Source organism: Paroedura picta, chromosome 5 (genome assembly GCF_049243985.1).
Source record: "Paroedura picta isolate Pp20150507F chromosome 5, Ppicta_v3.0, whole genome shotgun sequence".
In the NCBI taxonomy this organism is placed as follows: Eukaryota; Metazoa; Chordata; class Lepidosauria; order Squamata; family Gekkonidae; genus Paroedura; species Paroedura picta.
Genome location: NC_135373.1, coordinates 125754508 through 125781671, shown reverse-complemented (window position 1 = coordinate 125781671; position 27164 = coordinate 125754508). Strand labels below are relative to the sequence as shown.

The following is a 27164-nucleotide window of genomic DNA, read 5'->3' as shown; positions in this document are numbered from 1 at the left end:
ACCAACTCTTCTTTTTCTTGCCTGGCTGCCAGACAATCCTCTCATCTCTGGCCTATGCTACACATGCCATATGATAAATAATAATCTGAGTTCCCACTTCGGATCCTAGGCTTCAAGTAAATCTTTGAGATCTCCCATTTTAAAACTGATCTCCAGACTACAGAGATAAATTGCCCTGGAGAAGAATATCCTGCAGGGGTATTGAAGGAGACGTGTAGTTAGCATAGCATAAGTCAGATTAGGAACTTCCTGGTATTTTGCATTAATTTCCTACGTCCTGATTGGCTCAGTTGGAGACTTTCTGCTCCTTTGATCACCCTTCCTCCTGGATTGCCTCCAGAACAACAGTCAGTCAGTTAAACTGTTAGGATTCCCTCTCTCTCCTCTCTTCTCTTTACAATGATGCTATTTATTCCTTAAGCCGCTGTTGCTCCCCCCCCCCCAATTTTAGCATATTTAGACTCTGCCAAGTGTACACAGATGACTCTTCTTAGCGCCTGAGTGCTGACAACATCCGGCTAGCCTTCCGGCAACAAACTCACGAATAAGTGATGCTTTAGAGGGGTGTGTGAGGAGAGTCTTTTAAAAATTAGACACATCACATTGAAATCTCAAGATGTCAAAAGCAGCTTACAAACACCTTTCCCTTCCTCTCCCCATAACAGGCATCCTGTGAGATAGGTGGGGCTGAGAGAGCTCTAAGAGAACAACTCTAAAAGGACTGTGACTAGCCCAAGGCCATCCAGCTGGCTGCATGGGGAGGAGTGGGGAATCAAACCCGGTTCTCCAGAATACAGTCCACTGCTCTGAACCACCACACCATGCTGAATAAGGCGGAGAACTGTTATGACACCTGCTAATGAGGTGTATTCTTAACCTGCCCAGACCTCTCACTGCTACCGGCCAAGAGAGGCTTGGCTTTCTCCCAGCATCATCCCTCCCCCAGATGCCCCCAGTAACCGCATCTGGATCTTAAGCATCTGTTGACATTTTTACTCCCTGTTTTAATCCCCAGAGCCTCTCTGCTCAAGCTTGATCTACCAGCCAACAGATTTGTACGAAGGAGCCGGATCATAACATTGATTCACAAATCACTGACATTTTCAGGCTTACAGCCTTTCCAGATGACATGGGGAAAGTGGATTTTTTTTGGAGGGGCGTCCAAAATAAAACCAGTGCAATACCACCACTAGCGCTGATTCTGCCAGGAGTTCAATATCTGTCTATCCATTTTTAATCCTTCTTCCGAGGAGCCCAAGGCAACAGGCATGGATGGCCCTTCTTCATTTTAGCCTCATGACAACTAGAGCCGCCAGTTTCGGGTTAGGAAATCCCTGGAGCCTGATAATAATGAAGTACGGAGAGGGACCCTGCATAGCTACAACACCGCAAAATCCACCCCCCGAAACAGCCATTTTGTCCTGAGGAATGGACCTCTTCAGATCCATTGTCATTCCAAGTCTCCAGGCCCCACCTGGAAGATGGCAACCCAGACGGCACCCCGTGAACCAAGTGAGGGTACAAGGGAGTGTAAAGGAAGGTTGCCATCCTCCAGGTGGCGCCTGGAAACCTCCCAGAATTCCAACTGATCTCAAAACGACAGAGATCATTTCCCCCGGAGGAAATGGCTGCTTTGGAGGGGGGGGGACTCTTATGATGTAAGACCTTGTGGGGGGTCCCTCTCCTTCCCAAACCTCCAGGAATCTCCCAATGCACCTCTGGCAACCCTAGAAGGCGAGCTGTCATTTTTGGAAGAGACGTTTGGGTGAGGGGCGAAATCGTTCTGAGCAGAGAGATGAGGGAGAGAAGAGCGAAAAACCTGGTATTTTAATACACCAAACTGGAGTCTCAAAGCAGCTGCAAACTGCCTTTCCCTTCCTCTCCCCACAACAGACACCCTGTGAGGGAGGTGGGGCTAACATAAATACTCTGGAAGAACAGCCCCAAGGGGGCTGTTCTTCCAGAGTATTTATGTTAGACCCACCTCCCTCACAGGGGCTGGCCCAAGACTATTTCCACACTAGTGATATTGTTCAGATTTGCATTTTTAAAGGGTCAACTTTTTTGTCCATTTCTGCACTATAATTTGGTTCTTCGGGTGTCCCACCCCTCACTTTCCTCACAGCAAAAGAATCCCCAGAAAACCAGATTTCATCTTTGCAAGCGGGGTCCAACAGGGTCTAATTCAGAGCTCCCCAATGTGCAGGTGCATGCCATCGGGTTCTCCCCCACGCCCGCCATTTTGAATTGTTTCATTGTCTCCTCAGACCAGGGTCTCAGCAGAGGTCTTTCCCCGCAACTCCTGCCTGGCTCCTTTGAATGGAGATGCCGGGGATTGAACCTGGACTGTTCTGCATGCCCAGCAGAGGCACGACCTCTGAGCCACAGTACTGGAGCGGTTCAGTGAGGAAACAGTCAATATATGGGGGTTATGAAAAATGCAGGTAAATAAAACTAAATTATTTCAAAGCCTTCCATGTTTTGACATTAGCCCAGTTAGTTAAGCCTTTTTCCTAAAACGGCATGAAAACCCATCACACCCCTTGTTGGAGCAGTGCCATCTTCCTGGGTATATTATTTCCTGTGAAACGGCTCAATAAGAAATTTTGGTTTAGACGCATTTCAGAGGCATGTACAGATACACAGTCACAAAGTCGCTGAGATCTGACGCAAACCACACCCCGTTTGTAAGTGCAGCAAATGTTCCCTCGTTCAAACAGAACTGTTTTTAATATTTGAGGGCAGTTAGAAGCCTTCAAGACTGAGAATTGTTCCAGGAGCAAATAGAAACCTTTCTATGGGATAAGCGTACTGCAGTTTTACTGGCTCGTTTCATTTTGTTGGCAGGGAAAGACGGGAAGGGCAGCAAGGAGGAATAGTAATTCAGCAGGTTCAGAGGGTCAGACCAGAACCAATGGGTTGAAATTAATTCAAAAGAACTCTCAGGTAGACATCCAGAATAAGTTCCTGACAGAGTGGAACAAGCTTCCTCAGGAGGTGGTGGGTTCTCCTTCTCTGGAAGTTTTTAAGCAGAGTCTAGATAGCCATAAGACAGAAGGTAAAGGTAAAGGTATCCCCTGTGCAAGCACCGGGTCATGTCTGACCCTTGGGGTGACACCCTCCAGCGTTTTCCTGGCAGACTCAATATGGGGTGGTTTGCCAGTGCCTTCCCCAGTCATTACCGTTCACCCCCCAGCAAGCTGGGTACTCATTTTACCGACCTCGGAAGGATGGAAGGCTGAGTCAACCTTGAGCCGGCTGCTGGGATCGAACTCCCAGCCTCATGGGCAAAGCTTTCAGATGGCTGCCTTACCACTCTGCGCCACAAGAGGCTCTTTTCCCATAAGACAGAAGATATGACCAAATCCAGTAAAGTGAAAGAGTATTCATGTGTTTTGGATTCACCCAATTGTTTCAAGCTGAACCAAAAGTGTTATGAATTTTGTGTGTGTGTGTGCATCTGCCTACCCTGAAACAACAGGAACACACAAGCAATGAAAAAGAATGTGAAAGAGTCAACTGTTAGCTGATAAAAACTCCATCAAAATTTGGTCTTATTTTTCTTTTCTTTTTTAAAATCAGGAGATCTAAAAATTCTTCCTTTAGCTCCTCTGTCTTGCAGCGACAGTTAAAACCACCAGAGTGGCTGGGATGCACAAGTGGAGAAGAAGAACAAGGGGTTGTATGAATGGGTGTCCTACCGGAGGGCCAGGAAATCCACGAGCTCCTCTTGGGCCAAGCCTCCCAAGGCCCGTCTCCCCCTGCAAAGCAGAAACAAACCCAGATGTTACCACAGTCCCATAGCTTTTGAAAATGGCACAAGCCATTATATTATTGTTGTTGTTGGATTTATTGCCTGCCACTCCGAGACAGGCTGGCTCGTGGTGGGTTACATACAGAAATTCAGAACAATAAAAAATTCCCAATTAAAACCCCATAGAAACCCCGTAAAATTACAGAAAAATACAAAAACTGAACGGCGGAAATAATAACGCTATTAAATATTAGACAGGCCACCAGAAGGGGCTGTGAACATGATATTAAAGTTGTTTTTCAAGGGGAGAGGAGCTACAGTGGAGGTACAGTGAAAAACGGAAGATGATTTGGAGGTACACTGCCTCTAAGCATGGAGGTTCCGTTTTGCTGGCCTGATCAATAGCCACAGAGAGACTCTCAGTGAATCCCTCAAATCCATCTAAGCACCTGGCCCTCCCCTCATCCCATATCCGCATGTTTTAAACCAGGGGTAGTCAAACTGCGGCCCTCCAGATGCCCATGGACTACAATTCCCATGAGCCCCTGCCAGCAAATGCTGGCAGGGGCTCATGGGAATTGTAGTCCACGGGCATCTGGAGGGCCGCAGTTTGACTACCCCTGGTTTAAACAATTGCGTGTTGTCTGCCTCCAACCTTCTGCTGGTCAAGTCCACCGAGTGAATTTTTTAAAACTCACTTTGCTGCCCTTGATCCCCGGATCACCTGGCATCCCCTGCAGAGGAAAAATGGAGGACAAAGATGTATTTTGGTATTCCGTGCCGAGGAAAGAAGCCCTGGGATTGGCTGATCCATGTGGTCCATGGTGCAGCTTAAGCAACTAGTGCAAGAAATATGGAGCTGGACCGGTAGGTTCTTCCGAAGACAGCCCGAGCGGTGCCATGGCTAGAGGGGCGGAACAGATCCCCTGCCCCAGCTTTTGTCCAGCAGGTCTTCTGATTGTTATTTATTTAATTAATTGCTTGATTTGATTTATAATCCGCCTTCTTCCTTGGACTCAAGGCGGATCACATAACAACACCCCATAAAATCCCCTTTAAAACCTTGAAATTATATTTAAAAACCCTGTGCCAATTTAAAATAAATGCTGCTTTCGTAGCCTGTGTCACCACATGAGGAGTTTAGCACTGTGGCCAACAGTAAGCTTGTGAATGCAAAGGCAATATTTTAAAATAATACGTCGACTATAAAAGGCATCTTGCTAAGCAGAGCTTCTGCCCAGAATCTTGAAGAATTTCTATTAGAATAATGTATAATCTCATTCCGTGACATTTTATGGTTGGCTCCGCCTCCTGTGGCAGCCATTTTGTGGTTGGGCTCCCCATCTTGTGCCAGAATTTCAAAGGTGCCTGCACAAACACTGGTTATGGGGTCCCCACCTTGTATAAAAATCAAGGAGAAGTTGGGGGTTTTCTTCAAATCCTGCACAGTTGGTGCAGAGCAGGACTGCAGGATGAACGGAAAAGAGGCTTCTATAATGCTGCTTACAAAAACCAAAAAAAAAAAGGGGGGGGGGAGGGTATCTGTCCCGCTAGGGAAACCCTGGGAGACACAAATATTTCACCCAACAAGGTAAATTGAGAAGAACCGCAAACTCAGATCTGTTTGGTACGCAGGGTGTGGACCCCAGAGGTGCAAATGAGCATCTTTCCCACTTTATGCTTTCTGCCCTCTCCTTTCTCTCCCCCCTCCAGTTAGATGCAAGACATTTTTGAATACCTCTTGCCCCTGTGGTCCAGAAGATCCTGGTGGTCCGGGAAACCCGTTCCTCCCTCTCTTGCCACGTTCTCCCTACAAAGAGGAGGCACTTTCAGAGAGAACAGTCCTGTTGCTGCAGGAAAGCCCCTAAGGGTCACACCAGGGCCTCGTCTGCACATAATAGATAATGCACTTTCAATGCACTGTAGAAGTAGATTTTCCTGTTCTGCACTGGAAAATCCAGCTGCCAAAGCACATTGAAAGTGCATTATCCTTTGTGTGCAGACGAGGCCCAGGAAAGATCCCATGGAGAAGCAGAAAAAGCATAGGTTTTTAGGTCCCTCTTTTCCCTAACTTAAGGAGTCTCAAACCGGCTCACGACTGCCTTCTTCTCCCCACCACAGGCACCTTGTGAGGCAGGTGGGGCTGAGAGAGTTCAGAGAGAACTGACTGGCCAGAGGTCACCCAGTAGAGGAGGACTGGGGAATCAAACCTGACTCTCCAGATTAGAATCCACCGCTATTAATCACAACACAAAAGATAGCCAAAGCCGGTCTTTTCTAACTGGAGATGCCGGAGATTGAACCTGGGACCTTCTGCATGGCAAACAGAACCCCTGTCCCTGAGCCACAACTCCTGCCCAAAGTCCAGGGAGTTCTATGCCAGAAGAAACCTGATATGCAGCCATATGGCTGGCTACCCAGCTCTCTTTGTCAACACGCTCTGGTTTGTTCCTTCCCTCTCCCGTAATTTCTGGGGGGGGAAGGGAATCTATTTTGCTCTCTGGATCTCATTCTGCATAGCATTACATACAGCTATTCCACAATATAAATGAACAAGAACAACCCCCGTTACTGGGAAGCTCTTTCTGGAAAGGCGTTCAGAAAAAGAAAAGCTAGTTTTAGTACCCCGCTTTTTACTACCCGAAGGAGTCTCAGAGCAGCCTACAATCTCCCCACAACAGACATCCTGTTTGGTAGTTGGGGCTGAGAGAGCTCTGAGAGAACTGTGATTGGCCCAATGTTATTCAGTGGCTTCATGTGGCCCAAAGAAGCTGACAATCTGTTGTGGGGAGAGGAAGGGAAGCCGAGGCAAGTGTGGCCGAGAGAGCCCTGAGAGAACTGTGACTGGTTCAAGGTCACCCTGCAGCCTCTGTGGGTCTCAAAGCGGCTGACAATCGCCTTCTCTTCCTCTCCTCACAACAGACACCCTGTGAGGCTGGTGAGGCTGAGGGAGCTCTGAGAGAACTGTGACTGGCTCACGGTCACCCAGCCGGCTGCATGCGAAAGAGCAGAGAATCAAATCCAGATCTCCAGAATAGAGGCCGCCACTTTTAACCACGACACCAAACCAGCGTGATAACAAGAAGGAGTCCGAGCACAAATACAGATGCTGGGGGCATAGTAGTGAATCATTCCACCCAAGCGAGCGGAGACCTGGTGGGTGAAATTGTTCTTGAGGGGAAGCCCTGGCAGAGAAAAGGAACAGAGCAACCTCAGAGGCGACCCAAGGAAACGGGCCAACGATTGTTCTCGGGGCACACATTATCTCATCACTAAACTACGACTGCGACTCTTTGCACTCTCTGGACAAGAAGTATGGATCCGGCAGACTTGAAATTTCGGGCCTGGGTCACGGTGACTCTAGATTTCCAAGAAAGACGTTAGAAGCTGCAGCTCTCAAAAGAAAAGTTTAGGCTGGATGGGGGAGAAGGACAATTCTGTACAGGGAAATGTTCCACCTCCTGATCCTAGAACTCGGGCTGGGCTTGGGTTCGAAACACGGTCCGGAGACCGTGTTGCTCTTCGCGTTAAAGACTGAATAATAGCACAGACGTACAATTTTGCATACATCCTAACAACCTTGGCAGAAGCCTTGTCCAGCATGACAGGGATTATAATCTCTGCATTACAGACCGTGGAATAAGGCTAAAAAGCCCTCCGGGGGAGCTGGGTCCAGCCACACACCCTGTTGCCTAGCTTACCTCGCAGGGCCGTTGCATGGATAAAGCAGAGGAGAGGAGAACAGCTGCTTTGGGGGGGGGGTCCCCATTGCGGGGGGAATGAAGTATACAAACAAATACAACAAGGAAGGTGCTACAACCAACAAGACCCTGCACGGTTTCCAGGGATTTCCGATGAAGTGCGTGGCTCCCCCAGACAAGGGTAGGATTCGATTTCCCAACCTGAGCACTTACCTTTTGCCCTGGAATTCCGGGTATCCCAGGGGCACCCCTCTCCCCCTGTGACCCCGGAATTCCTGGGTTGCCACGGATTCCCTGCACTCCTTGAGCCCCTGGAGGTCCCGGAACTCCAGGCTCACCCTGGTGGTAGAAAGACATAATTTTCAGGAGCAACACACAGGAGCAAAGTGTGATAGGTATAAATAAATATATAAATCTATCTAAAATATTAATATATAATATATGTCATCCCAACATCGTTATCTCTCTCCTGCCTCCAATCGCTTTCCGTTTCTCTCTTCACAACAACCCTGTGAGGGAGGTGAGGCTGAGAGAGCTCTGGCGTTACTGCTCTGTCAGAACAGCTTTACTAGTGCTGAGACGAGCCTAAGGTCACCCAGCTGGCTGCATGTGGGGGAGCGGGGAATCAAACCCGGCTCGCCAGATTAGAAGCCACTGCTCTTAACCACTTAACTATGTTGGTTCTCCATTGCTAAAGTTTTGTGCTCTCTTTGCAGTCAGGATGACATCTTTCTCACTCAGGTAACACAAGTTGATAGAAACATTGCCCAAATGGCTCAGTGTTTTTGCATCCACAATACATCCTGGGTGTAAAAATGGCGTAGAACATACAAATAGGACTAAAATCCCAAACAAACAAAGAGGAAATTGGTCCCAAAAAATGGGGATAAAAAGGGTCTTCCCTACTTTGCATGGGAATGATAAGAAACAAACACACCAACAAACCATATTTGTACATCCTCCCCCCCTCCACCTTCTGATCTTGTCAGTTCTTATCTCAGGAGGGCTGACCCTGGTTTGTACTCTGCTGGGAGACCTCCAAGGGAGTCCATGGTTGCTGTACAGAGGCAGGCCGTGGCAAAACACCTCTGAACATCTCTTACAAGGTCGCCATGGGTTGGCTGCCCTTTAGCTGAACTTGAGCTGCACTTTACGTTGAGTGCACTTTATATTGGCTGAACTTGGGCACACTTTACGTTGAGTGCACTTTATATTGGCTGAACTTAAGTGCACTTTACGTTGAGTGTACTTTATATTAGCTGAACTTAAGTGCACTTTACATTGAGTGCACCTTATATTGGCTGAACTTGAGCACACTTTATGTTGAGTGCACTTTATATTGGCTGAACATGAGTGCACTTTACGTTGAGTGTACTTTATATTGGGTGAACTTAAGTGCACTTTACTTTGAGTGCACATTATATTGGCTGAACTTGAGTGCACTTTACATGCATACAAAAATAATCTGCTGTTCACATGGTCAGTTCTGCCGAAAGCAGTGCTAAGCACTGGTCTGTCTTGGGCCAGTCAAGACATCCAACACTCAGGGAGAACTGGCTCAAGAGAGGATCATTGTGAACGTCAGCAAAGGGACACACAGCAAGATGACCTCTGAGAGAGCTACTGCCCTCACCTTCTGTCCTGGTGGTCCAGCTTGGCCAGCGGGGCCCCGGAAACCGATCCCTGGCTCTCCCTTTAAACAAAAAACAGAGATGAGTAAAAAGGCGATTGTGTTATCTGCCAGAGATGCTGTCCAATCGGCCTCCCCGACAAAACACACATCCCTTTAGTAATATCCAGCCTGGGATAGACTTATTGGCAGGGATAAATCTTTTGGCCGAGAATGAAATTGCTGTTAGCTTGATATTTTAAATCATGAATTGGTTTTAACTGTTAATGCACCATGTGTTCCATGTTGTATTGTTTTAACTGGATCTATAACTATATATGTATACCACCCTTGGAAGAGCAGTTGAGAAATGTAATTAATAACAACAACAATATTTATGAGGGCAACTGAGCGATGCCCAAAGGGGTCTGTGTCTGATTTCTGCTTGCTGCCCCGAAGAAGAAGAGTTGGTTCTTATATGCCGCTTTTCACTACCCGAAGGAGTCATAAAGCGGCTTACAGTCTCCTTCCCATTCCTCTCCCCACGACAGACACCCTGTGAGGTGGGTGAGGCTGAGAGAGCCCTGAGATTACTGAAGAAGAAGAAGAGTTGGTTCTTAGATGCTGCTTTTCTCTACCCGAAGGAGGCTCAAAGGGGCTTCCAGTCGCCTTCCCTTTCCTCTCCCCACAACAGACACCCTGTGGGGTGGGTGAGGCTGAGAGAGCCCTGATATCACTGCTTGGTCAGAACAGTTTTATCAGTGCCGTGGCGAGCCCAAGGTCACCCAGCTGGCTGCATGTGGGGGAGCGCAGAATCGAACCCGGCTCGCCAGATTAGAAGTCCGTACTCCTAACCACGACACCAAACTGGCTCTCTGGTGTGGCCACTTGACTGGTGCTCCTCAGAATTTTATTAGCGAAGGACAAAAGCAAAAGAAATCCAGATGCCGCTACTGACGAAGGGGGCTCTTTCAAACTTCTGCTGTCCAAACCTTATTACATTATGGATGGGATGCGTTGGCCTGTTGATCCTGTTGACTTGTGCTTTTCCTCTGCCTTGAGTCTCATGGCAGGGCTGCCCACTCTAATCACACATCATTAAAACCAGAGCTAAAAGCATACAGGCCAAAAAATCCCCAGAATTAAAACATTTAAAACAATTTAAATGTTGCACAGGTTGGAGGGGTCAATGAGACAACGCCAAACGGCGTGAAAAAAAGCGTCACCCACGGAAATGGCAAAAGTAGGAGATGTTACCTTTTGGCCAGGTTCACCTTCGTCACCTTTGGTGCCCTGGAAATAATCAAACAAAAGTTAAGACTCCTAAGAGGTTGCTTCAGGGGTTGAAGCCACTCTCTTATAAGAAGGAGAAGAGGAAGAAGAGTTGGTTCTTATATGCCGCTTTTCTCTACCCGAAGGAATTTCAAAGTGGATTAAAATTGCCTTTCCTTTCCTCTCCCCACAACAGACACCCTGTGAGGGAGGGGAGGCTGAGAGAGCCCTGAAATTACTGAAGAAGAAGAAGTTGGTTCTTATATGCCGCTTTTCTCTACCCAAAGGAGTCTCAAAGCGGCTTCCATTCGCCTTCCCTTTCCTCTCCCCACAACAGACACCCTGTGAGGGAGGGGAGGCTGAGAGAGCCCTGAAATTACTGAAGAAGAAGAAGTTGGTTCTTAGATGCCGCTCTTCTCTACCCAAAGGAGTCTCAAAGCGACTGGCAATCTCCTTCCCTTCCTCTCCCCACAACAGTCACCCCGGGAGCCAGCTCGCCAGATTAGAACCTGGCACTCCTGACTGCTACACCAAGATGGTCTAGGGCAGGGGTAATCAACCTGTGGTCCTCCAGGTGTTCATGGACGACAATTCCCATGAGCCCCTGCCAGCATTTGCTGGCAGTGGCTCATGGGAATTGTAGTCCATGAACATCTGGAGGACCACAGGTTGACTACCCCTGGTCTAGGGGACCATGAAAGAGATTTAGCAATTGTGCTGGGGGTAGAAGAATCAGAGAGATGGAAGTTCCCCCCCCCACCCTCTCTCATAACACCTGAAGTAGGTGCCACACATGAAATTGTTCCGGAAGTATGAAAGGAAGCATTTATTCAACAGCTAGATTTGAACCCAGGAGCACCTTAAAGATTTCTCAGATACAAGATTTTGAGAGTCAAAACTCCCACTGTGTTGAAGGGAACTCTGACTCTCAAGCATTCATACACCAAAAATCCTGTTGATCGTTTCGATGCAGGAGTCTAGCTATTTTTCTGCAGACCAACACAGCACCCCCTGAAACTCCACCCAATGCGGAATTAAGCTGTGGAATTCTTCAGTTGCGACAGTCTTGCCTGCGGGCACAGGTGACTTCGAGATGCAACTAGAAAGATGCATGGAGCTGCCCATCAGCGGCTGCCAATCGTGGGTAGGAATCAACTTAGATGGGGGCAGGAAAATGACAAACGGGGAAAGGAGACTGGCATTTAAAAAAAAGAAACAACCATCTGCACAAATTTACATGCAGTTGCAGGTAACATCTAAACGTTGCATCCCCCAGTTTCAAAATGCCAGTGAGACCTTCTAGGCAGTATTTGGGATACCGAGCTTTGCTGCTCACCTTGGTGCCAGGTTCTCCTGGTTCTCCTGGCTCCCCCTGCAAGGGAAAAATAACAAGTTCTGATGTTGTCACCTTCACATACGACCTCAGAAATATGGTAGAAGAAGAGGAAGAGGAAGAGGAAGAGGAAGAGGAAGAGGAGGAGGAAGACGAGGAAGAGGAAGAAGAAGAAGAAGAGAAAGAAGAAGAAGAGAAAGAAGAGAAGAGGAGGAGGAGGAGGAGAGGAAGAGGAAGAGGAGGAAGAGGAGGAGGAAGAGGAGGAGGAGGAGAAGAGTTGGTTCTTATATGCTACTTTTCTCTATCCGAAGGAGTCTCAAAGCACCTTACAATTGTGGGTGAGACTGATGAAGACTTGATATTCCTGTTTGGTCACCCTATACGCAATTCACTATGTTTCCTGGGCCTGGATAGCCCAGCCCAGCCCGATCCTGTCAGATCTCAGAAGTTAAGCAGGGCTGACCCCGGCTAGTCTCTGGAGGGGAGACCTCCAGGGATTTGGGTGGGAGTTCCTCCAAGGAACACCAGGGGTCATGCTGTGGGAAGCTCACCTGATATGGGCTGCCATGTGACTTTGCAAAGCCGAAATCCACGTTCTACTCCTTTCTCCCTCTCGTTGCTTAAGGCAGTAAAAGAGGCAATGATTTCTCAATCAGATTGTAACAAAGAGGCTGAAAGGTACCTTTTCCCCTCTGCTGCCTGGGAGTCCAGAAGGTCCTTTCTCTCCCTGCAAAGAGATGGAGAAAACTGCAACTGTTCTGAGGAACTGGAAATCCTCAGTAATATACAGGAGGGTGTGTGCATGAAAGAGGAATGCAGCTGAATTTCAGAACCCAGAACGGATTGGCAAAACTACATTTGTGAGGACAACATTAATTTCTTTGTTTTTTTTTCATTTGTATCTTGCCTTCTCCCCTCTGGGGACCCTAAGTAGCACGCATTGTTCTCTTGGAATCATAGAGTTGGAAGGGACCTCCAGGGTCATCTAGTCCATCCCCACGCAGAATGCAGGAAACTCACAACTGCCTGCCCACCCACAGTGACCCCAATTCCATGCCCAGATGTTACTCCCCAAGACACCCGAATCCCCGACCAGTCTGTCCCCAAAGTCAACAATTTTACCTTGCTATTTATTTTGAAACATTGTCACCCACCCTGGGACCTTCAGGTATAGGTGTGGGGTATAAATCTACATATAAATAAATAAATCCTCTTTGGGCTTGGCTTGGCCACTTAGGGGGCCTGGGGTCTGACTAAGGGTGTCTTCCACCCTAGAGCCCTTCTCCATTGTCTCTAGAGGGGGCTTCAGACTCCCTGGGGTCCACATGAGCTCTCTGGCCACACCGTCCGCTGCCTTCTGGGACAACCTGTGTGCATTTGCATATACTGGAAAGGCACACTGACCTTTTGTGCTTGCAGAAGAAGAAAATCAGTTTCCGCTGGGCTGGATTCTTGCTTCTGCAAAGAGAAAGAGAGAGAGATTTCCTTTACCTTTTTTCACCCCATTTCAAATGTGTCCTGAAGGATAGTTCTAAAAACATCATGTTATCTCCAGGGTCTCAGGCCAAGGTCTTTCCCATCACCTCCTGCCTGGTCCTTTTAACTGGAGATGCCGGGGATTGAACCTGGGACCTACTGCATGCCAAGCAGAGGCTCTGCCACTGAGCCAGGGTCCCAGATCAAGGTCTTTCCCATCCCCTCCTGCCTGGTCCTTCTAACTGGAGATGCCGGGGATTGAACCTGGGACCTTCTGCCTGCCAAGCAGAGGCTCTGCCACTGAGCCAGGGTCTCAGGTGAAGGTCTTTCCCATCCCCTCCTGCATGGTCCTTCTAACTGGAGATGCCAGGGATTGAACCTGGGACCTTCTATATGTCAAGCAGAGGCTCTGTCACTGAACCACAGTGCCTCTCCACAGCTCTCCAGGTTCTCAGGCAGAGAAAGGTCTTCCCCATCCCCTCCTGCCTGGTCCTTTTAACTGCATGGTATCACGAAGGCCCCTAAATGATACCACGGCATGAGGGTTTTCAAATTGACAAGTGGTGAACCCCCCCACCCCCACCCCCACCCATTGCTGGCCATTTCCAGCTCCAAGCAAAGATGAAAGAAGAGGGTTTTTACATTTAAAATGTTCTACCCTTATTTGGGGAGGTTGACTTGCGCAAGTGGTCAGTGGTGGGCCTGGAGGGGGTGGGACACGCCCCGGCCATTTAAACCTTTGCCAGGCAAGGTTGCCCTCACTCCCGGAAATGTGTGGGGCGTGCCAACTGACATCCCTTCCTGGTACCTTGAAGCCTGAAAAATATTTCAGCTGTATCTCTGGAGTCAAAAAGTCACTCTAGCAGCACAGAACCAAACTGTCCGATCGTGGCAAGTGCTGTGAACCATTCCTTATTAGTCAGAAGGTTTACCTTGATTCTCTTTGCACCGTGGGCCCCGGGGTAAGCCTTGAAAGAACAGACATGAGTGAACGTAAGAATGCATTGCAAAATCAAACAGCTGTGGCCAGAATAAATGTCCAGGGGGAGAGACAAGGAGTACTGAAAGCAGTAGAGGATTGAAGGGGAGCCCTGAGACACGCTGCTTTGAGATTCTTAAAAAAAATGAGATGAAGCCATGAAGAACAACCTAATTAATAAAAGGGAATGGGGGGGGCTCTTTCAACTCTCCACCCTATGGCATGCTTTCAGTGACGGACTGAGACCTTGCCGCTGAGCTTCACCCGTCTTCTCTCCAACATGGAGGCATCTTTACGATCATTGTATTATTATTGAGCCTCTTGTGGCCCAGTGTGGTAAGGCAGCTGACATGCAGTCTGAAAGCTCTGCCCATGAGGCTGGGAGTTCGATCCCAGCAGCCGGCTCAAGGTTGACTCAGCCTTCCATCCTTCCGAGGTCGGTATAATGAGGACCCAGCTTGCTGGGGGGTAAATGGTAATGACTGGGGAAGGCACTAGCAAACCACCCCGTATTGAGTCTGCCATGAAAACGCTGGAGGGCGTCACCCCAAGGGTCAGACATGACCCGGTGCTTGCACAGGGGATACCTTTACCTTTACCTTTAACCATGACCCCAAGAGCCTCTTTTGGCGCAGAGTGGTAAGGCAGCAGACATGCAGTGTGAAAGCTTTGCCCATGAGGCTGGGAGTTCGATCCCAGCAGCCGGCTCAAGGTTGACTCAGCCTTCCATCCTTCCGAGGTCGGTCAAATGAGTCCCCAGCTTGCTGGGGGGTAAATGGTAGTGACTAGGGAAGGCACTGGCAAACCACCCCGTATTGAGTCTGCCATGAAAACGCTGGAGGGTGTCACCCCAAGGGTCAGGCATGACCCGGTGCTTGCACAGGGGATACCTTTACCTTTACCATTATTATTATTATTATTATTATTATTATTATTATTATTATTTCCTGCCACTCCCAAGGCCAGCTTGTTGCGGGTTAAGATTGTTGTAAGCCACCTTGGCTCACAAAAAAAGGTGAGATTCAAATTGGTGGCCGTGTTGGTCTGAAGTAGCACATTAAAATTGGAGTCCAGGGGCACCTTTAAGACCAACAAAGATTTATTAAAGACGGGAGCCTTCAAGTGCCTGCACTCGAAAGGTCACGCCCTGAATAAAACTTTGTTGGTCTTAAAGGTGGCACTGGACTCCGATTTTATTGCGAAAAGGTGAGAAAGAAACGTTTTAATCAATATACAAATGAGGTTTGATTAATATGCAATCGGAGGAGTTTGGGGGCCGTCCAAGGAGATCCACGTGGTTTGGGCAAACAGTGCGATCTTCGCAGTCCGTCCAGTGATACCGATCCGTCTTTTCCTCAGCAACAGATAAGGAGTTCCAGCCACAACTACACAGGCCCTTCCTCACCTGTTTCATTGCGCTGAATTCCACCAGCGGTTCCCGAATTCCAAAAGCACCAGGAGAACGAACCTGCATCAAGAAAGGAAGGAACATGTTTTAAAGAAGACAAAGAAGAAATTGGGCTCCTGACTTAGACGCCTTAAACTTGAATGTGGTTATTCATTTTAAACTGTTTACATTTTTTTATTTGATTCTTAATTCTTAATTCTTAATTCTTAATTCGTAATTCGTAATTCGTAATTCGTAATTCGTAATTCGTAATTCTTAATTCTTAATTCTTAATTCTTAATTCTTAATTCTTAATTCTGTGTGTGTGTGTGTGTGTTTGAGTGTTTGAGTGTGTGTGTGTATGGTCACCTCTAGGCTGGACTTCTGCAACTTGCTCTTTTCTTGGATGCTTTAGGATGCTTAGGGCTGATCCTACGTTGAGCAGGGGGTTGGACTAGATGGCCTGTATGGCCCCTTCCAACTCTATGATTCTATGATTCTATGATTCTATGCAGGCCTATCTGTATTCCTGGCCCGGAAGCTACAATTGGTGCAGAATGCAGCATCCAGGGTCTTCACAGAAACAACTTGGAGGGCTCACATCCAGCCTGTGCTGGATTCCGATGGCAGAATACAAGGGACAGCCCTTCAATGGCTGATCTCCTTCCTCTGGGATCGTGGACAGAGGGTTGCAATAGGAGACAAAACATCAGACCGCCGGCAACTTACTTGTGGAGTCCCACAAGGAGCGGTCCTCTCCCCTATCCTATTCAACATCTTCATGCGCCCTCTCACCCAACTGGTGCGGAAGTTTGGGCTGGGTTGTCATCAATATGCCGATGACACCCAGCTCTTCCTCCTGATGGATGGCCGCCCTGACTCTCCCCCAGAAGCATTAGCCAGCTGCCTGGAAGCAGTGACGAGATGGCTCATCCAGAGTCATCTGAAGCTCAATCCTTCAAAGACGGAGGTCCTGTGGCTGGGTAGGAAGGGCCCATGTGAGGAAGCGCGCCTGCCTGCCCTGGATGGCGTGCAGCTCTCTACGGCTCACTCCGCCAGGAACCTAGGCGTGATTCTGGACGCCTCCCTCACAATGGAGGCCCAGATCACAAAGGTAGCGCGGCTGGCATTCTACCATCTCCGCCAAGCCAAACTACTAGCGCCCTACCTGGCCCCGGAACACCTAGCCACAGTGATCCATGCGACGGTCACCTCTAGACTGGACTTTTGTAACTCGCTCTACGCAGGCCTGCCCTTAGCCCTGACCCGGAAACTACAGCTGGTCCAAAATGCTGCGGCCAGGATCCTCACAGCAACACCGTGGAGGTCTCACATCCGGCCTGTTCTCCACCAGCTGCAATGGCTGCCAGTTGAATTCCGGATCAGATGAAAGGTCCTGGTAATTACCTTCAAGGCCATACGCGGTCAGGGCCCAGTGTACCTGAGGGACCGCCTCCCTGCCTATGCGGGGAGCCCTGCGCTCCACTGCTACCAACCAGTTAAAGGTCCCTGGCCCTAAAGAAGTCCGCCTGGTCTCGACTAGGGCCAGAGCATTCTCCGTCCTGGCCCCCACCCCTTGGGCTCGCCACAGCACTGATAAAACTGTTCTGACCGAGCAGGAATATCAGGGCTCTCTCAGCCTCACCCACCCCACAGGGTGTCTGTTGTGGGGAGAGGAAAGGGAAGGCGACTGTAAGCCGCTTTGAGCCTCCTTCGGGTAGGGAAAAGCGGCATATAAGAACCAACTCTTCTTCTTCTTCTTCTTCTTCCACCTGGTGGAACGAGCTCCCGGAGGAGATCAGGGCCCTGACGGAGCTTAAACAGTTCCGCAGGGCCTGCAAAAAGGAGCTCTTCCGCCAGGCATTCGGCTGAGACCAGACGCAATCAACAGCGACTGAAAGGCCCCTGCTTCCCCCTGCCCCCCCTCAAAGATACCACTGGACTCAAAGTAGTTGCGTTGGTTTGCTATACAACAGCTGGATTCCAATCCAAGAGCATCTTTGAGAGCAACAAGATTTTCAGGGTCGAAGTTTTCAAGCTCCCTTCGGCAGAGACCGAGAGAATGAACCGTTCATAGTGTTCTCTGTTAACCTAATCAAGACTTTTCTGGACCAGGTGGTAAACGGATGATCTTTACCATCAGATGCTGGCTCCCCGTCGTCCGCCGAACTCTGGTGCTGGGGATTTCCTCCGAGACGGCAAGACCCCGTCCTTTTTCCTGCTCAAAGGAAGACAGCGTCCATTAAAAGAGGCCGGAGTCAAGCTGGATTCAGGAGGGGAAACAGAACCATCGGATGCTGCTGGAAACAGGGGCAGTTCACGGGAACTGAACAGGGAAGGTTTTTCTTGCAGGTAGAAAACAGTATTTGAATTTCGAAGAAAGGCACATGCTTATTGATAATACGGAAGGATGCTGGCTAGAGCAGGGGTCCCCAACCTTTTGGAGCCCCTGTCGTATTCAGATAACAACATGGTCAGCAGGGTCACAAAATGGCTTCCTCAGGAGGTGGAGTCAGCCACACCATGGCCGCTGCAGGTTACCCTCAAGCACACAGCGATGCTCCTTCTACGGGAGTGGCAGAGGGTGCTAAAGAAAGATTTTAAAAATATCTGCTTAGCCGATGAAATCTCTTAGGGCCCATTAAAAGTCAGCCTGGGCCCCACCCACTTTCCAAAAACACTTGGCAGGGTCTGTTCATGCGTCGGAGCGTGTCCTGGCACCATGGGCACCAGACTGGAGATCAGGGGTAGACAAACTGTGGCCTCCAGATGTCCATGGACTACATTTCCCAGGAGCCCCTGCCAGCGAATGCTGGCAGGGGCTCCTGGGAATTGTAGTCCATGGACATCTGGAGGGCTGCAGTTTGACTACCCCTGCTGGAGACCCTTGGGCTGGAGGCAAGAAGAAAGGGTGGACATTGACAGAGGCCACACACTCCCTAAACATGGCCGCCACTTGTAAACTTGCCCTCCATATTTAAAAGCATCTCTCTAAACTTTGCAAAGTTAAAGGGTCCTGCTCTACGGCTGCCATCTTGAGGTTGAGAAATCCCTAGAAATTTGGGGGTTGGAACCTGGGGACAGCAGGATCTGGGCAAGGACCTCAGTGGGGTATGACTCCATAGGGAGATTCTGGGAGATTAGCTTTGATCCCGGGAGGTCTCCTGCTCCCACCTGGAGGCTGGCAACCCTCGCCTGCCCCAGTGGTCCGATCCTGCTGAATTCCTTCCCAAATCACGGCGCAGCCTCCCAAATGCTGAGCTGTGTCCTTCAAACCATGCTGAAGTCAACGGGATTCAGGATGGTGTAACTCTGCTTGCAATTACACGGTTGCGTTCAGCAATGCGAGGCAAACACAGCAGCAGGGGGAAGACGCATGGTGCCAGTTGCTAAGCGCATGTGGTGTCTTCCCCACATTTCTGGCCTCATCTTGTCTTTCCTCCCAACGTGAGGGCAATTTTGACAATGGTCCCGCATCACACTGGCCCCCGGGAGCTGAATTCTAAATAGGGCGCGATTTGGAAGCATCAAGAGGAAGAGAGGCGGGAGCCCGCCCCAGAGTGGGGAGAAGGGGAGGATAAGCTGCAGAGCAGGGGAAAAAAGTTCTGAACAGAAGGCGGAAAACTCTGAACAAACGAGGAACAGTTTTGACCGAGGGGCTTTCTCCGACAGGAACATTTTGTCCCCTACAGTTGAGTGACAATACGAAAAACGCAAGACGGTCTCAGATAACTCAAACCAAGAAGAAAAGATCTACCCTTACGGCACTAAACAATTAAACAATAATAAAGAATGGTTTTGAACAATGTCCTTTCTTGAGTTTACTTTTAGTTGATTTCATTCCAAGGACGTCAGCCAGGACGGTTTCCCAGATAAAAATCCGTTTTCCATTATCTTTTCCTCAGTGGCCAGCCCTCTCTTCTTTAAAATGCAATCAATCTAAGCAGTGTTTCTTCCAGAACTTCAATTCTAGTCACAGTATAAATTGGCCAACGGCTCAAAATAGTATGGAGATCCTGGTCCAAAACGACAAGGTCGTTTTGGACCAGGATCTCCATACTATTTTGAGCCGTTGGCCAATTTATACTATTACTTGTATTCCGCTTGTGGAAGAAACACTTACAGTTGAGTGGCAGAGGCGAAACAGCACCCCAGCAGATCAGACCTAGGGGCCATCTACTGTGAGATTTTATTGCCCTGCTGGTTTCAGAGGGTAGCTGTTAAATTATTATATTACACGACCCGCTCTGAGCCAACCGAGAAGACCGAGCTGGCACTTGAAAGCTCCAGACTTGAATGAATCTTTGTTGGTTGTAAACCTGCTGCCAGACTCTGTTTTCGTTGTGCTACTCCAGAGCAACACGGCGACACAGTGACTGAGCTGTCCCAGGTCCTGAAACAAGATCCATGCCAATGGGGTGTTGTTCTCTGCTCCAAGTATTTCCATTTGCCCTGTCCAGGCTCTCTCGTCAGATCCTGGAAGCTAAGCAGGGTTGGCCCTGGTGAGAACTTGGATGGGAGACCACCTGGGAAGTCCAGGGTGGCTACAAAGTGGCAGCCAAGGGCAAACCCACCTCTGAACGTCTCTTGCCTTGAATTCCCCATGGGGGTCACCATAACTCAGCTGTGGCGATGGCAAAAAATTAATTAATTACAAATAATGTCTTGGGGCTAGCAGAGGGTCACCTTTGACCGCTTCATTTCTTTTTTTTTTTAGCCACATTTCAAGATCATGGCTGCCTCCCTATTTCCGTTTGCTGTCTGGAAAGTCTCTACAATTGGGTTTAAACTGACCCGGGAGGGCAGAAATGTTCTGCGTGGCTGAACTTTTGCCCACTAACCATGCGAAGTCCAGCCACTGTGCCATCTGCAGGCCGATGAGCATCACGTTCATGCCTTAATCGCCCAAGCGAAGCATCAGAGTGGACCGAGAGAGCAGACAACAAGCCAGCCACGTGACTTTTAACCGGCCTTTTGCCGACATGGCTGGAGAGAAAACAGTGGAAATCTGCCACCCAATTCAATATCCCCTCTCAATTATTCCCTTTCTGGCTATTGTCTTCTTTATTTAACGCCCCTCTCTGCCACCAAGAGAGATCAATGTGAGCGAAACACAGGCTGTAAAAATATATTTGTGCAAACGGGCGGTTTCCAGATTTGGAGCCGGTTTATGAACTTCAACGGCCGCTGGTGGGCAATACTCGGATGTAGCCAATAAGCATTCTTTAATTAACAGCGCTTAATGAAACCATGGGGCTGGAAAAACAATTTAGCAAGGAACTTCCTAAGAGTCCACGGCAAATCAAAGAGGAGGAACGGGCAGAGCTGTCCTCTCCACGGGACTCCTTAACAGGGATCGCCTTTTGGAGATCTTGGCCCCAACTAATTGGAACTTCCATATAAGCTCAACGGCAGAGCTGATATTTGTTCTACAGAAGGTTGTGGGTTCAATTCCCAGATTCTTCTGCTCTTCCAAAGGATCTCGGGGTAGGACACGTCTGGGACCTGCTAGAGCTACCGCAGCCCTGCAGGGCCTCTTCTGCCAGGCTGTTGGTGGGGCCAATGAAAACATGAACATCTATCAGGCCCCACCCAACCCACATGTGACCATCCGTGCAGGAGATTGGGACCACCGTCTGACATGACTGAGAACAGCATGAGATTCCAGACTGTGGACAGCTGGTGTTGAATTCTACTGCCATTTTAATCATGACCGTTGTTTTAACTGTTTTATTCGAGTTTAATTGTACGCTGTTTTCATAGGTCATGCTGTACGCCGCCCAGAGCCAGGCTAATGGGATGGACGGTATAAAAATCTAATAAATCAAGAAATAATAAACTCCTGGGAAGAAGCCCAGGTGACAGCATGGTGGGAAAGAAAATGATTGTAATCTTCTAGTTCAGAGGTAGACAAACTGCGGCCCTCCAGATGTCCATGGACTACAATTCCCATGAGCCCCTGCCAGTGTTCGCTGGCAGGGACTCATGGGAATTGTAGTCCATGGACATCTGGAGGGCCGCAGTTTGACTACCCCTGTTGATCATTAACCTCCAGGATTTTCTTCTGCTACTTACATCAGGAGCTTAGAAATCACAAATTACTGATACTTGCGCTGACTTCATTCTTTTAAGAAAATCAGAAGGGCCCTGCTGCATCAAACCAGTGGTCAATCTAGTCCAGCCTCCTGTCTCTCCCAGTGGCCAACCAGTTTCTCTGGAGGGCCAACAACAGGGCAGAGAAGCCAAGGCCTTTAAAAGGACATCAGAAGAGCCTTTCAGGATCAGACCTGTGGCCCAACTAGTCCAGCATCCTGTCTCAAGCAACAGTCAACCTGTTCCTCTGAAGGGCCAACAACAGGGCAGAGATGCCCTTCCCCTGACGTTGCCTCCTGGTTCTGGGATTCAGAGGATTAGTGCCTCTGAAGGTGGAGGTTCCCCACAGCCACCATGGTGGACTTATCCCCATGAATCTATCTAACCCCCCTTGAAAGTTGCTTATTCCAGTGGTCTTCACAACATCCTCTGGCAGTGAATTCCACCTTTTTATCCCTCTCTGTGTAAAGCAGTATTTCCTTTTGTCTATCCGGAACCTACTGCCCATCGGTTTCATTGGACGGCCATCTGGTATTTTGAGAGAGGGAGGAAAAAATTGGCCCAGGTCCATTACACCACACTGTCTAATCCCTGCAAAATTGTGCACGCTGTGATTTCTTCCTGTCACCCCAAATGCACCTTATTTGGGCAGGAAAAGCCAGCCAGGCTACGCCTAAGACATGTGTGCCTCCTGCCCTCTGGTGGCCATTGGTGAGAATAACCAATGAAAGGTTCGGTTTTGCACACTAAAAGGCACAGAGGTCGGGAGGGTGGCTTGCCAACTGCTGCACCGAATATTATCAGCCAATGTTAAAAAGCGACCCCAACCCCACAGGCTTTTCAAGACGAGAAAACAAGCAGGGATGGTTTGCTCTGCAGAGGGAGGATCCTGGACCTCGTCTCCCATCGGAGCACTAACCTGCTTAGCTTACAAGACCTTGCAAAATTGGGCCATCCTGGACCATCCAGGGCCTGGCATTGATTTGCAGAGATGGCCTAAACTGGAGGAGACTTGAAAACACACAATGCACGCAATAAAAGGCACCAGGTGGCTCTAGCTTTCAGCCACCTGTAATTTCTAGGACAGAACTCCTGATTAAGCGGATACTTACCCTGCTGTCCTCTTTCTCCCTTTTCCTCTCTCTGGGTCTTTTCTTCAAAGGCCCCTGCAGGTCCTTTGACACCGTCTCTGAGGAATTGTGTTCTTTCTCCCGCTCCAGACTGGAGGACATCTGCAGGGACAGGAGGCAGGATGGACGGTTTAAGGGAAGCAGCTCTGAGACATCCTAAAGCCTAATTTTAGAGCGGGGAGGGGGGGGAATTCCCTGAGATCCACTGCCCTGGAGGGTCTCTGGCAGCCAGAGGCAAGCCAAGAAGAACATCAGCGGAGCTGTCAAAATGGGGCCGAATTCAGCAGCACAAGAAAGAAATATCCTGCAGGGGGTGTCAGAGGAGATGTGCATAGTTAGTTTAGGAACTTCCGGATAGTTTCAAATAGTCCCCTCCAAATAGTCCCCCCTCTGGAGACTTCCTGCTCCTTTGAGCCCACTTCCTCCCTGCTTGCCTCTAGAACAGCAGTTAAGTGAGTGCCCACAACAGTTAGCAGTTAGACTCAGGCCTCTCTGCTCTCCTTTTCTACACAAATTTTCTTCTGAATAAAACGTATTTTACTGTTTTAAGCTGCCTGGTGCTTTGCTGCTTGGCAAATTTAAACTCGTCCGACAGTCTGAAGCATTCCTAGGAGAACGCTCAGTGGAGAGAACAGGGAAAGTGAGAGACAGTGAGCATCTAGGGCCATCTAGGGAAGGGGTGGCCAAACTGCGGCTCTCCAGATGTCCATGGACTACAGTTCTCATGTGCCCTTGCCCAAATGGAGCAACTCTGATCTTGGGTAACATCTAGGAAGACTACGCCATGTTCTTTGCCACTAAATGGGAATGCATATACATCTAGAGAGCCAGGTTGGTATAGTGTTTAAGGGAAGTGGCTTCTACTCTGGAGAACTGGGTTTGATTCCCCACTCCTCCTCCATATGCAGCCAGCTAGATGACCTTGGGACATCCCCAGTTCTCTCACAGTTCTCTCAGAGCTCTCTCAGCCTGACCTACCTCATAGGGTGTTGTGAGGGGAGGGGAGGCAGGTGATTGGAAGTTGCTTTGAGACACCTTTGGGTAGTGAAAAGTGGGTTATAAAAAACCAGCTCTCTTCCAGCTGCATTGTTCTAGATTATACAAGTCCCGGTAAATTGCCCTTGTTTCGGTAAACTTCATCAGTGCATAGTGTAACAATCAATGAAACGAGAGAGAATGGCAAACGCTCGGTTCTCTTAGTCTCCAGACTACAGAGATCAGCTCCCCTCAAGAAAATAGATATTTTAGAGAACTGCTTTGCGAGAACAGCTCTACGAGAATCATGACCCAGTTCTCCAGATTAGAGTCTGCCTTCCCTTAAGCACTATACCAACCTGGCTCTCTAGATGTGTATGCATTCCCACTTAGTGGCAAAGATCATGGCTGAGTCTTCCTAGATGTTACCCAAGATCAGAGTTGGCCAAACGGTGGTTCTCCAGCTGCACGTGGAGGAGGAACAGGGAATCAAACCTGGTTCTCCATATTAGAGGCCACTTCTGTAAACTTGTACCCCGTGCTGCTCCAAGATTCAGCTTGAGACCCTGATCGAGAGACCACTGGCCTGATTCAGTACAAGGTTGTTTCATGTGTCCACATGTGACAGAAAAGGCCATGAAGACCAGGTTAGGCTTCCAAACCCTGGAAAAAGGAATGTACTCCTCTCCTCCCACACTGAGATCCTAAGGATGGTCTATTGCTTAAAAGGAAAGTTGGAAATTTTTTTTTTAAGGCAAATTTATTATGCTCAAGGGGCTGGGCTTACCTCCAACGTGTATTTTTCTTTCTTCCTCTTCTTCGGGGCCTCTGTTACATGGAGGGATGTGTTCTGCAGAGGGGGGTAATCTGTCTCTGGATGGAGATGAGCAGGACTGTGTTCTGCCTGAGGAATAGGGAAGGATCTCAGGAAAACCATCTGGGTGAGCCCGGAGGAATGATAAGGGCCTCCCCCTTGACCCCGTTCCCGGCCCACCCCCCTCATTAATTTTCTCCACTTCCAGCCGGAGTTGAGTGGACATCTCAGCCATCCAGATCAGTTACTGTGGACTCCCAAATTGGCCTCTGAGATCCTGCAAGACAACCCTGTGACACTCCGGACCACTATGTTGAATGACCGTGGCAACGTGGCAGACTCCAAGGACCGTGGTGACGGTTGTGCCGTGGGGTTTGTCCATAGTCTTGCGCTCTTGGTGAAACATTGGGTTCCTGCCTGACCCTTGATCCTTGGCCCAAATGCACAGCATCCCATAATGCAAGGAAAGTTAACGCTTACTCAGCTGCCATCTATGGCCCCACCAATTCTATTCATTGTTTGTTTACCTCTCCATCAATAAACTGCCAGCCTGGTTTTGGGGAGATAATTATAAAGGCAGGTTCTGTGGAGAGACTGTTGCTGCTAATTTTTAATCTGTTTGTAGCCTATTTTAATCCATTTGTTGCCTAATTTAAATTTAAATTAGTCTTGAATCCATTTTTTTTACTTGTTTACTTATTGTATTTTATCCCTAATTTTGTACACCGACCCTGAGCTGGCTTGCTGGGAGGGTGGTCTAAAAATTGAAGAGATGAATGAATGAATGAATGAATGAATGAATGAATGAATGAATGAATGAATGAATTGGAGGCCTCAGCGTCTGTCTGAGCTACTAAGGCTGCATCTGAGTACAAGCTGAGGCCTTCATAATAATATCAGAAGAACCTTGCAGAATCAGGCCAGTGGTCCATCTAGTCCAGCCTCCTGTCTCACACAGTGAGGACCAACAACAGGGCTGAGAGACCAAGGCCTTCATAAGAACCTCAGAAGAGCCCTTCTGGATCCGACCAATGGTCCATCTAGTCCACCATCCTGTGTCACCCAGTAGCCAACCAATTCCTCTGGAGGTCCAGCAACAGGGCAGGGAGGCTGAAACCTTCCCAAAATTGCATCCATGGGTTGACAGCTCCTGAATCTGGAGGTTAATTTTAGTATCCATGGCAAAAAGCCACTGATAGGCTCACTCCTTCAAGAATCCATCTACTTCCCTTGTAAAGCCATCAGGAACTGTAGACATCAGTACAACCTCTGGCAGCGAACACCACCTTTTATTTATCAGTTGGGCCTGCAGGCCTCCCCTCTCTCAGAGGTGGACACAACAGATGAAGTTTTGGGACTTATTTTAGAATTGTACCTCATCCTCTTTGATTAGAGACGATTCCACTAGTGACCAAGCTCCTTCCTGGGTCTCCAAGGTGGTATTTTCAGCAGCTCCTCCTAGTTTTAAAGAGTCCTCGTCCTCTTTCCATTGAGTCTGGGTCACGTTCTGCCCTTTGAGACGGTCCTCTGCTTCCAACTCGGCCACATTTGTCGGAATAACGCTTATTTCAGGTGTGTAAAACTCCTCCAGGTATTGACGAGCAGAGGTCAGAACGGCTGTCTCAGCTGTTGTCTAATGGAAAAGTGTTTTAAAATGCATCAGGTAAGAACAGAAAGGAGAGCCATGGGTTTTATGGTCAAAGCGGCAGGATTTCCTTCTGATCTGACTCCTGGCTTAGGTCCGGACCACTGATAGGGGCAGAAGATGCTGTCAAGTTGCAGCCGACTTATGGTTATCCTCTAGGGTTTCCAGGAAAGAAACCTTCAGAGGTGGTTTAACCACTGCTTGCCTCTGCAAAGCAACCCTGGCCTTCCTTTGTCATCTCCCATCCTCATACTAAGCAGGGGTAAATCTGTGTAATTTTCAAGCCTTAATGAAATCAGACCACCTTGAACCTTTCAGGTCAAGGCAAGAGACAAGCAGAGGAGGTTTGCCATTGCTTGACTCTGCCTAGCAACCTTGGACTTCCTTGGGGGTCTCCCATCCAACCAGGGGCAATTCTGCTTAGCTTCCAAGATCTGACAGCATCAGGCTAGCCTGGACCATCCAGGTCTGGGCAAGTCAACGTTAGGACTAACAACAACAAAAAAGTTGTGTTTCCCCTAAGATCTTTGATGCAAGGGAAGAGCTGCCAGTAGCATAACAGTGAGTGTCCTGCATAGTGCATAGTACATAGTGCAGGGGGTTGGACTAGATGACCCATGAGGTCCCTTCCAACTCTATGATTCTATTCTAGTCCTGCAAGTTCCAGCTCATGGCATGTCTCTAGCCTAAATCAAACCCAAACCTTCAGCTTTTAGCAAGGATGCACCGGTTCTCAGGTAGCAGTGGGCTCTTGTTTTATTGTGTAGCCTAAACTGATGTCTTTACCCCAGTGTTACCTCTGTTACCTCAGTGGCAGGAAAGGGTGGAGGAGGAGGAGATGGGAGATCCAGATGTCCCCCGGCCTCTGGAACTAGCTGGATGAAGCTTGGGATGTCTCCTTCGGTGACTTCTGCTATGCCCGGCAGAGGCTCCATGGAAACATCGTGTTTTGTTGATGCCTGGAAATTCCAAAAAAGATCCCCACAATTCCAAAAG

The 27164-nt window shown here is 48.7% G+C and overlaps 1 protein-coding gene across 1 annotated transcript in view; it reads right to left on the bottom strand.

Annotated features, from left to right (window-relative positions):
- LOC143838901 (uncharacterized) overlaps positions 1–27164 on the bottom strand; it is a 146048-nt gene that overhangs the window by 33671 nt on the left and 85213 nt on the right. Inside the window, exons 54-69 of the mRNA XM_077340803.1 lie at positions 26966–27127; positions 25899–26156; positions 24497–24613; positions 22717–22836; positions 17649–17729; positions 15530–15592; positions 14078–14113; positions 13074–13127; positions 12352–12396; positions 11673–11708; positions 10322–10357; positions 9089–9148; positions 7669–7794; positions 5493–5564; positions 4453–4488; positions 3702–3761 (exon numbers count right to left, since the gene is read on the bottom strand). Of these exons, the coding sequence (XP_077196918.1) occupies positions 3702–3761; positions 4453–4488; positions 5493–5564; positions 7669–7794; positions 9089–9148; positions 10322–10357; positions 11673–11708; positions 12352–12396; positions 13074–13127; positions 14078–14113; positions 15530–15592; positions 17649–17729; positions 22717–22836; positions 24497–24613; positions 25899–26156; positions 26966–27127 (1362 nt within the window). The remainder of the gene's footprint in view (positions 1–3701; positions 3762–4452; positions 4489–5492; positions 5565–7668; positions 7795–9088; positions 9149–10321; positions 10358–11672; positions 11709–12351; positions 12397–13073; positions 13128–14077; positions 14114–15529; positions 15593–17648; positions 17730–22716; positions 22837–24496; positions 24614–25898; positions 26157–26965; positions 27128–27164) is intronic.